The sequence below is a fragment of the Aulonocara stuartgranti genome (genome assembly GCF_965226115.1).
Source record: "Aulonocara stuartgranti genome assembly, chromosome: 22".
Lineage (NCBI taxonomy): Eukaryota > Metazoa > Chordata > Actinopteri > Cichliformes > Cichlidae > Aulonocara > Aulonocara stuartgranti.
Window position 1 is genome coordinate 35874488 of NC_138957.1, and position 12074 is coordinate 35886561.

Here is a 12074-nt window from a genome sequence, read left to right on the forward strand (position 1 = left end):
AGAATTTCCTTTTAGTTCTCAGTTTATTTGATATTGACAAAAGTTAGTCAGTTTTGTCTGTTCTTCTGTAAAACAAACTAAGATTTATTTTTAGAATTAATATTTTGTTTCTAAGTGGAATTGACAATTTAGTCTGTTTTGTTTGTTCTATTTTGAAACTTAAACGCTTTAGCGGCTGCCTTTTGTGTAGTTTGCAATATTTGCCTTTATTTATCTGAAAAAGTCTCATGTTCCTTAAGTACATCTACCCTGTTGAACTTATTATGGGAAATAAATATTTAAATAAAAACAAGCTGCTGATTATTTCACATTTTACTTGTGAGCAACAGCACATTTAAATCTTACAAATATAGTTATTTGGCTTATATCGTGATAGATATCGTTATCGCCTGAAATGAAAAAAACATATCGTGATATGAAAAAATCTCATATCGCCCAGCTCTAGCTTATAGTCAACAAACATGAAATGCATGGATGGTATATGGGTCTTATATAGATCTGCTCTCCTTGAGCACTTGAAGCACTTATACAACATGTCTCAGTCGCACTCCAATGGGCGCATTGGAGATCTCGAATTTCAGTAGCCAAGGACACCTTAGCATCAAGTAAACCTGTAGCTTTTGGTGGGGTTTGAATGTCTATTTGATCATAGTAATAGAGAAAAAGTCAGATAAGGTGCAGCTTTCCCCTGATACTCTAAGGTAGAATTGGGCAGATGGAGGGAGTGACACAGGAATACAAATGGAGGGAGATACTAGACGCCAGGATAGAGCTGGAGAGGCAGGAAGAGAGAGCAAATGGAAAGAAGGATGTTGGATATAAAACTGAAAAGAAGCAGATCCAGAAAAAATCTCTATCTGTAGCTCCTGTCAAAGAAAGAAAAACATGTTCATAACGTGTTTCTCTTTTTGTTTGTATTTTCAGAGAATGGCTCTGTTTTCATTTGGTGACTAAACTGAAGGCTTACTTACTGTTGTTGTTTTTGTGGCACTGCGTAAAGGGTTGGGCAGTACGCACACAATCCTGTTCTGGTAAGCAATTCAAAACCACCTAATTGGAATTGTTTTAAGCTGCAAGAAACTGGCAAGCCAAAGGACCAAAATGAAGAAGTCAGATGAAAGACACCTGGCAGCCTCTTAATGAACCGAACAGCAACGGGAATAATTCATGCTGTTACACGATCAGGGTGCACTGCCTGTGGTGTGTGGATGGAAAAAATGGAAACTTGCTGGTAGATGACTAGCAGGAAACTCCCAGAGCATGGGTTTGGGAATGCAGAAATTAGTTGTGCACAGGAATGTAGACTTGCTACATAAGTATAGCCATGAGTATAAGCATGTAACAAGTGATTGGCATAAAAGTGAAATAATAAAAGTACTGGAAGGCTAGGTGCACAGTAAAGAGGTGGAGGTATGCTGAAGAGGAAGGAGGAATGAATGATGTAGATGCCGAGAGAAGAGAGTGAAATATTCTGTTGCTCGCCTCCAGGTCACTACAGGAAGGTGAGGAAGAGAGTTTAGGCTGATGAGCATCAGGGGTGATCTGTGACAGAGAGTGGAGGAGTGGAAGGGAAGATGGTAGTGGGACCTGCAGTGATGCATTTTTTGGTGGCACTGCAAAAAAGACAGGAAATCAAGTTGGAAGAGATGAAGATTTTCCTTAAGATTTTCATTGGAAGTGACCAGAATGGACGAGATCAAAAAGGAGTACATCAGAGGAACAGCTCAGTTTGAGCGATTTGGAGATGAAGCCAAAGAGCCACGGGTGAGATGGTTTGGACATGTGCAGAGGAGGGTGTGGGCATGTTGGACAAAGGATGCTCCAAAGATGGAGCTGCCAGGCAAGAGAAGGAGAAGAAGGAAGCTGAGAGAGAAGATTCAAATATGGAGTGAAGCTTTGGTCTGACCGAGGAGGATGAGATGTCGGCGACCCCTATAGCAACCATGAGAAAGAAAAAGATTATAAAAGTCCTGCGAGTTAGTATGTGTGTGTTCCTGGTTACTTATTCACTGAGCTCAATTACCAAAGAGGCAGACAACTAAATTAGGCAAAGCAATCAAACAGCGATGGGCAACCACAGATGTTCTGCCCCACTCTTATGTATGATATTATAGAAACACGAGTTTCCTTTAAGCACAGAGGCCTTTTCTCATTTTTCACACATTGTACTGTAGGCCGAGAAAGCTTTCAACTTCTCAGTCGAGAACACTGCAGCCTCACGAGATTCATGGCTTTTTATACAGTCTTACGGGTTTCCAAATAGCCTTGACATTTTAGCAGAGCGTGATGCCCTTATTTCTGAAATGTGCTCGCACAGGCCCGCTTTGCAACATGTTGCCTAAGGAAGTGCTTAGTTTGGAAGAAAAGGATAAAAATTATTTCTAAAAAGTAAGTGAAAGTGCCGGGATGACTGAGTGCCTTCTGGGCTAAGTGCAGGGAGCAAATGACGGGAACGATCATCTTCACGCTGCAGGCCGCTGGTATCGGTGCGAGGGTAATGAAGGTGGAAAGGCAGCGACTGAGCAGCAGTTAATTTTCTTAATCAGCAGGGATGTTTTTGTAGAGCTCTGCCGAATGGTTTTCATCAGGCTTGTCTATTCCTGGTTGAGCCCAAGACTCGAGTCATTTACCTTTTTACTTCCAAAATGTGAAACAAACCAGTTATTATTTAATTGAATTAAAATGTCTTCAGGGTTGAAGATGCTGTTTTTGACAGTCAAAAGTTCAAGGAAGCAATTGCTATTGAAAAAGCGTCGTATCATGTTGGTTTTTGCTGTCAGTCAATTTGAAGGAGCAGCTGCTGCAGAAGAAATTAGATTTGGTAACTGACAGTTTAAGATTTATGAATCCCAACGGGAACGTTTGTTCTCCAGCAGCAGGAAAAGTACGAGAAATGAACAGAAGGAAAAGTGGCTAATTTTAATTAAGCCTCGTGAAAAAAAGGCAAAGAAAGAATAAGCACTTTTCTTACATCACAAATTCTTAAACTAATTAGCATGTGCTACTCTGATGATCTTGGACTGCTCAGTAAATATCTGGTACACTCTCTCTCAAGCCAGGAAGCAAAAACCTACACTGCACAGTCAATTTGCAAACTGCTGACTTCTGCCAAAACTTTCTCCTGCTGCTACAGCAAAGCGCGTTTGGCAGAATCGGATGCTAAACACATACTCTTTATATGATTTTTATTTACAGTCTATTACATTTTTGCTCACATCCTCAGTTTCTCCCCTCAGCTTTTGAAGCCCGGGGCTTCTCAATATTTCTTGAGCAATTTAAGAGATCGTTTTAGCATATTTTGAGATTGCACAGCGGTGTGTGGCAGGTGTGCACGCTTCACACGTGTAATGATGGCCGAGAGACACTGAACTCAGAGTGTTCAACACGGGGTCAATGGCAATCTCATCACACCACGCATCTTCATCAGAAGTCATCTGCTTGTGTAAAGTGTTCTTGAACAGGCCCAATTTGTTCAAGAACATTAAATACTCGAGATCCAGTAAAGGACCAACAAACATTACGCTCATAAAACTGATATCACTCAAAGTTAAAAACAGACATGCTTGGTGTGGCTGGTTGATCATCTGCCCTCAAGTAAGACACTCATGTGGTATGTGAACAGAAGGAAGTCTGTGAAGCCTCCACTCAAAGCTTACATGAATTAAATATGTTCTATTTTGCAGATTTATTAAATGATTGACCTTTTTTGACAAAATTTATTGTTAATCTGATAATAAAAAGTGATGTAGAGTCAGAGGGTAAATGCAAAGCTTCAGCATAGGAGTCGTTACAGGTAACGTTTTGAACTGAAAGACATTTTCTAAACAAAAAAAATCCCTTTTCCTGTTTGCAAAAGGCAATAACTTTCATGCATTCTTGTTAACTCGGACCAGCACACGTTTTTGTGCATTGTAAAGCTAATATTACACAAGCATAGCTGTACGAGGATGAACCAAAAATAGGAAAAAGTGGCTTTGACCCCACAGATGCAGTTCACAGATCTGAAAGCGTTTGCTCAAGGCTTTTTCACCGGTTAGTTTCAGCACAGCTGAACAGACGATTATTCATGCAGCTGCAGATATTTGTCTGCCCTACGCGTGAGTCACAGGTTAAACTGCCTTCATGGCCAAAAGGAGCCCAGTATACAGGGTGGGCCATTTATATAGATACACCATAATAACATGGGGATGGTTGGTGATATTAAAGTCCTGTTTGTGGCACATTAGTATATGTGAGGGGGCAAACTCCTCAAGATGGGCGGTGACCATGGTGGCCATTTAGAAGTTGGCCATCTTGGATACAACTTTTGTTTTTTTCAATAGGAAGAGGGCCATGTGACACATCAAACTTATTGGTAATGTCACAAGAAAAACAATGGTGTGCTTGGTTTCAACATAACTTTATTCTTTCATGAGTTATTTACAGGTTTCTGACCACTTATAAAATGTGTTCAATGTGCTGCCCATTGTGTTGGATTGTCAATGCAACCCTCTTCTCCCACTCTTCACACACTGATAACAACACCGCAGGAGAAATGCCAGCACAGGCATCCAGTATCCGTAGTTTCAGGTGCTGCACATCTCGTATCTTCACACCATAGACAGTTGCCTTCAGATGACCCCAAAGATAAAAGTCTAAGGGGGTCAGATCAGGAGACCTCGTAGGCCATTCAACTGGCCCACGACGACCAATCCACTTTCCAGGAAACTGTTCATCTAGGAATGCTCGGACCTGGCACCCATAATGTGGTGGTGCACCATCTTGCTGGAAAAACTCAGGGAACGTGCCAGCTTCAGTGCATAAAGAGGGAAACACATCATCATGTAGCAATTTCAAATATCCAGTGGCCTTGAGGTTTCCATTGATGAAGAATGGACCCACTATCGTTGTACCCCATATACCACACCAAACCATCACTTTTGTTGTTCCAACAGTCTTGGAGGGATCCATCCAATGTGGGTTTGTGTCAGACCGATAGCGGTGGTTTTGTTTGTTAACTTCACCATTCACATAAAAGTTTGCCTCATCACTGAACAAAATCTTCTGCGTGAACTGAGGGTCCTGTTCCAGTTTTTGTTTTGCCCATTCTGCAAATTCTGTGCGCTGATCTGGGTCATCCTCGTTGAGATGCTCCAGTAGCTGGAGTTTGTAAGGGTGCCATTTGTGAGTAGCTAATATCCGCCGAAGGGATGTTCGACAAATCCACTCTCCAGTGACATGCGGCGAGTGCTACGCTGAATGAAGCTAGGACAGCCACTGATGTTTCTTCATTAGTGACAGTTTTCTTGCGTCCACATTTTGGCAAATCCAACACTGAACCAGTTTCACCAAACTTAGCAAGCAGTTTGCTGACTGTAGCATGGGAGATGGGTGGTCACGTAGGGTGTCTTGCATTGAAATCTGCTGCAATGACCCAGTTACTGCATTCACCAGATATCAACACAATTTTGATCCGCTCCTCACGTGTTAACCTCTTCGACATGTCAAAGAGAAACTTGTAAATAACTCATGAAAGAATAAAGTTACGTTGAAACCAAGCACACCATTGTTTTTCTTGTGACATTACCAATAAGTTTGATGTGTCACATGGCCCTCTTCCTATTGGAAAAACAAAAGTTGTATCCAAGATGGCCGACTTCTAAATGGCCACCATGGTCACCACCCATCTTGAGGAGTTTCCCCCTCACATATACTAATGTGCCACAAACAGGACTTTAATATCACCAACCATTCCCATGTTATTATGGTGTATCCATATAAATGGCCCACCCTGTATTGTAGCGGTACAACAGTGCTGGTGCCAAGTCAACTCAGTGGTTTGTAAAATTTGGGAGTAGTAGTCATAAATTTTTCAGTCCAGAGATTTACATCTATTTTTAATTTTTACTTAATCGTCATGATGACCTCATCTTAGAACAAATTACAGCTGTTACAGAAAATGAAATGTACTCTTAAGCTTACCTGTTCTCTTTGCCCTTTCGGGCTCTTTCTGCATATATCTGGGCCGTGTGTTGTATTACCAGCTGTGTCCATGAACATGTTAAATGTAAAAAAAAAACCCATTTCTTATAATGCACATCTGAAACACACCTATTGATGTGGATGGATATCTAGCCTGAAAGTTTAATTTAAAAAGTTTTGAAGCTTTGCAGTGATCTTTATGCTCCTAAACAGGCGTTGTGTTAAATTGAAAACATAACTACATGGAAATTACTGAAGTTGTGCAATATCTACAAAGTGATTGTCACATTATGAAGGAGGCTGGCACTGAAAATTATTCTGCCAAATCTACTTTAATTGTAAGGTTAGAGTTACAATAGAAAGAAAATGAAAGGTAATGAAGCGTTTTTTGTATTTAATTTGTTTTTGTGCAGCAGTCTTACTAAAGACACTCAACACAACACAGAATCCTCCTGAAATTCTCGATAATATACTTTCGCTGTGTGACCGACAGTCTTGCTGTCCAAAATGACACTGAATTGTTTTTTCTTGACACTAAAAAGGTCAAACAAAGCCAGATTTCTATTGCATGCAGTCCAACCGCTGCTGTCTACCTGTGTGAGGTGATTTATTGATTTAGCTATGTTTTATCTTCACTGGTTTAAACACAGCCTTAAAATTCAGGTTGTGTCGTGCTGTGAATAAGTCCTGGGGGATGAGCTCGTACCCTCACCGACTGATAGCTGCACGGACATCTTGTCCTCACAGTGTTTGTGAGGACAAGATGCTATCACTGTTGAATTAACACCATTTCTGTGGCAGCTGTTTTGGACAGATTTACGACTGATTTGATAAATCTTGGCATATCTTTAGCTTAACCCTCATGTCTACCATGGTCTCTGTATTAAAACGACTGGCTAACACCCTGCTTATTCTAAAGTAAATGGTCTGTCTTACCCTATGGTAGGTTTTAGACAATGAAAGTCATAAAACTTCAGGAAAATGTTTACTGAGATGAGACTTTGAGTCATTTTCTCATAGACCTCTATATTGTTTTGCCAACAGAGGTTTATAACGGCTGCAGCTTAAAGAAACTTAACTGAGACTTTGGCTTCACTTCTCAGATCCAGAGGCTTCATCGGTTTTTATCATACAGAGTCTATCAGTTGACTTGAATGCATGTGGGGGTGAGGTTTAACATACAAACAGAAACAAGGAGAAAGGGCCGCACACCCAGAGGGTGGGGTGTGTGTTTCTTGCTTGTAATTATCAGTCTTAAGTGTCTGTGCTTTTTCTTTAATAGGCGGAGAGCAGAAGGTGGTTCAGGCATCAAAGCAGGAAGCAAAACTGGTCATCGAGGACTTTGATCCTTCTAAAACGTACAACTTTAAGATCATTGCAGTCCATGAGGGGCAGGAGAGCAAACCTCTTCAGGGCAAACATGAAGGTAAGAGAATGACTCCACTGATTATTAAATCTGTTGCTTCAGGGATCCTCCAGCTGATTTCTGATTGGACAGCTTGATTGATGTAATTCGAGTTGTAAAATTAAGAGAACTGAAACGGCGTCGCAGTCGCACCGAATCGGACAGAAAACTGCCTCCGAGTTGATTACGGTGTGACACCAAATTGCACTTTTGGCTCCAATCAGTGATGTGACAGCAGGTGCTTTCCATCAGCTGTGATTGGCAGAATACCTGCTGTGACATCACTTATTGGGGTGTGGCGACAAGAGCACACTTTAGTTTGAAAGACTACAGACCAGTGCAGCAGCTCTCTCGTGGGGAAGAGATCCCGACCTCCTTTGTTCTGTAAGAACTTCTTATATGTTATTTAAGCTGCATTGTTGGATCCCAAAAGGTTCTGTTCATCTGGACGTAGCATTATTGTTGGAAGACGAGAGCAAAGCAGTGAAGAATTCAAATAGCCACCTCATCTCAGTGTTTCAGTTCTGAATACAGAGCTGAGTGTTTACTTAGTTTCAGTCATTGACATTCAGCGACCTGCTGGTATTTACTTGCTTTCATGCTGTGCTTTAGGAAAACAAAGCTTTTAAACCTGATGCTGAATGTACATATCCACAGGTGCTGAGTGTTTCCAGTATTCATGTCAGGCTACAAAAGCCCTTTTGACTCAGCATTTAGAATACCGCTCTGCTCTTCAGAGCTGACGAAATGGTGTTATATAACTGTGTCCTGATGTCTTCGATTCACAGCTCTGACTAATGTTCTGTTGTTGCACTGAAACTCTGATGTGCTGTGTTCGGTTTTCACCAGTGTGATGTTCTCATTATAACCAAACTGTGCCCCACGTTGGACTCGTCTGTCCAGAGAACATTGTTCGGTCTTGTGGGTTGTTCAGATGCAGCTTTGCAAATGTGGCTTGTTCTTTTAGGGAGAACAGGCTTTCTCCTGGGAACCCTTCCTGACAGGCCTTCACCTGTTCAGTCTTTTTCTAATTGCACTGTCATGAACATTTAACATGTTAACTGAGAACCTAAGAGTCTGACATGTAGCTCTTAGTTTCTCTGAGCATTTTGCAGTCTGACCTAGGGCTGGGCGATATAGCCTAAAATCCATATCGCGGTATAATTTGAAGCATCTGCGGCAACGATATATATCGTGATATACAGTGACTTGCAAAAGCCACTGTATTATTTTCTTCTGTATAACATATTTACACACTAAAAGGCACACTTAAAATCCTTGAATTTTCTCTAAATGCATCTTATAATCCGGTTCACCTTATGTATGAATTCTGGTTGTGGTCACTGACCTCGAACCGATTTTATGTGGTACACGGCGCACAGAAATCTGTCAAAAAATGTTTTAGTGTGACTTTGGTAAGCTATGAAGGCGCACCGCTTGATGGATTGTTGGAGCATTACTGCTGCCGTAGTCAGGAGCCTCGCGGAGTAATCTGGGTCCAAAACTCCGTCGACTTGAGGTCCCAAAGTCAAACGAACACTGCAGCATCACTGAGAGTTAAAAACTGTCTAAATTCTTTCATCTTTGATAAAATGATCAGTGTTGCTGCTTTACCAGGTGTAACAATTAAGTTTAACATCCAGGCATCCATGAAAACAGAATTTATTACATTCAATGGAGTTAGAAGTTAGCAGGAAGTAAGCGGAAGTTAGCTCGCTAGCTTCCTGCTAAGCATGATATAGCATGTTCTGACTGAGAGATTTCTGAAAAAATTCAAACGTACAGCTCTGCTGTCACTTCCAACATAAATGAAGACAGAAAACTAAACAGCAGTGACGTTTGCAGGGTTACTGAAGTTGGACTAGCTGGTATATAACGATGTGCTACGTGATCGCTAGCAAAACAGCTATGTTAGCATAACATTAGCACAGTGAAGCTGGAGGATGAATGCTAACTTTTTTCCACTCGATAAAAGTTAACGTGAGGGTTCCTGATGGTTAGGGACAAATGCAATCGCATGGCAGGATGCTGTAAACGGACCAAACTTCAGTCAGGAGAACAACTGAGATAATCCATCCACAATACGAAGTTAGTCATTAACATACTGCAACAACATGGGAATAGAGCAGCTGTGAGAGAATTCAGCATTAATGAATCAATGGTAGGGAAGTGGAGGAAGCGCAGGTTTTGGCTTTCCCCATATTCCCAAAGTGCTTCGTCTCTTTGCTATTACTGTCGCCGGCATAATTTGCAGTTGTTTGCAGCCGCTGCAATGCTTTCGACCAAAACAGGCGGAGCTTGATGATGACACCATCAACATGCGCTATCGCGGTAGAGCGTTATAGTCAAAATCTCTACTGTTGGCCAAATTTATACCGTTTCTAACGCCCACCCCTAGTCTGACCTTTGGTTGAATGTAATAGAATGCCCACGCCTGAGGAATCACGCAGCTGGATGCTCCAGACAAGCAAACCTCTGCTTTTATAGAGGAACTCACACCTGCTGATTATCAGACAAACGCTTGAATTTGAATGACTGGCTGCTGCGAAGGTTGTGTGTATTATTTAACACATGTTGTCATATGTCGATGCACACATCGAGTCCTAGGCTTCTTCCAGTGTCCTACCATTCGTTAATGTTGTTTTTTGCATCATGTGTTATATCTTCCAGCTCAGCAATCAGCTGTTGAAATGGCTCCATCCCAAGGGAGAAAAAACGGCAGCGTCACACAGGAGAACAATGAGATCTCAGAAGGTAAGATCTTCAACAGGGAGACGGGAGATGATCCAGGTGAACAGACACAATGAAATGATAAAGATACAGCCGTCTGCTGAAAGTCTCGAGTTGTCTGGATTCAAGACCAGTATGGTGCAGTGACAGAAGATGATTTGCTGAAATACCGTTACAGGAAGACAACCTGCTGTTCCTCAAGAACAAGTTTGAAGAAGAGCAATTTTCAAAGTATCTTGTAACACATTCAGGATCAAGATTTCATATCAATGGAAGATGTCGTCGCCGACCTTTTATGTCACAGCTGCTCTTCTTCTGGCAGTTTTAAACAGATGCCATGCAGGAAGCTTTCGTTTTAGTAGCTGGAGATTTTGAAAGAGAAGAAAAAACGACTGACACAAAAGCAGGTAAGTGTGAAGCTGCAGGGCTCTGATTTTTGCCACAATGGTGGTGCGGCTGAGTCACCGACTAAATCCTGATCCGTCCGTTCGTTTCAACAACACCGCCGTTTCACAATGTGTCAAGATTACTGTTCTGTGAATGTAATACTTCTGCAAATTGCACAGTGATTGTCAGTGAGACATACCCAAGGAAATGGAGGGAAAGGAAATGAAATGGCACAAAAATGGGAATTTAAGCAAGAGCCTCCAACAAACAGGAAATGAATGGAGAGAGGAGTGCGGTAAACAAGCCAATTGTAATTTCTGGTAAGTGGCGCATGCTGAGGCAAACAATCAGATGCCACAAAAAGGAAAAAAAATCTTTAATCTCTTTACGTCCTGCAAAATGCAGGAAAACTCAGTTTTGTTAGAGCTGTAATTCACATTTCTACCTCAGAAAAATTGAACTCAGAACTGTTCTTCAAATCTCTTTCTCATTTTAAAGATGTGTTTTTGTATTCCTGTTGTATTGTGATGAAATAATGAGTATTTTTTATTTTACTATTCCTGTGATTGCTTTGCTGTGAATGCATTTAGCACAATGAAGTGGACAAAATATAATAGGACTGCAAAATTGGAAAAAGTCTGCACACTAGTTGGATCAAATGTAAGACAAAGCTTTGATTCAGTTTTACAGACATTTGCCTCTATCTCTCTATCTATCCATCTCTCTATCCATCTCTCTATCCATCTCTCTATCCATCTCTCTATCTCTCTATCTCTCTATCTCTCTATCTATCCATCTCTCTATCCATCTCTCTATCCATCTCTCTATCCATCTCTCTATCCATCTCTCTATCTATCTCTCTATCCATCTCTCTATCTCTCTATCTATCTATCTCTCTATCTATCTATCTATCTATCTATCTATCTATCTATCTATCTATCTATCTATCTATCTATCTATCTATCTATCTATCTATCTATCTATCTATCTATCTATCTATCTATCTATCTATCTATCTATCTATCTATCTATCTATCTATCTATCTATCTATCTATCTATCTATCTATCTATCTATCTATCTATCTATCTATCTATCTATCTATCTATCTATCTATCTATCTATCTATCTATCTATCTATCTATCTATCTATCTATCTATCTATCTATCTATCTATCTATCTATCTATCTATCTATCTATCTATCTATCTATCTATCTATCTATCTATCTATCTATCTATCTATCTATCTATCTATCTATCTATCTATCTATCTATCTATCTATCTATCTATCTATCTATCTATCTATCTATCTATCTATCTATCTATCTATCTATCTATCTATCTATCTATCTATCTATCTATCTATCTATCTATCTATCTATCTATCTATCTATCTATCTATCTATCTATCTATCTATCTATCTATCTATCTATCTATCTATCTATCTATCTATCTATCTATCTATCTATCTATCTATCTATCTATCTATCTATCTATCTATCTATCTATCTATCTATCTATCTATCTATCTATCTATCTATCTATCTATCTATCTATCTATCTATCTATCTATCTATCTATCTATCTA

General features: G+C 40.3%; 1 protein-coding gene across 2 annotated transcripts in view; it reads left to right on the forward strand.

The window, feature by feature from the left end:
* The window catches only part of col14a1b (collagen, type XIV, alpha 1b), a 175906-nt gene that overhangs the window by 15475 nt on the left and 148357 nt on the right, over positions 1-12074 (forward strand). For both annotated transcript variants that reach the window (XM_082520442.1, XM_082520443.1), the window contains exons 5-6: positions 7244-7387; positions 10037-10120. In XM_082520442.1, coding sequence (XP_082376568.1) covers positions 7244-7387; positions 10037-10120 — 228 coding nt within the window. The remainder of the gene's footprint in view (positions 1-7243; positions 7388-10036; positions 10121-12074) is intronic.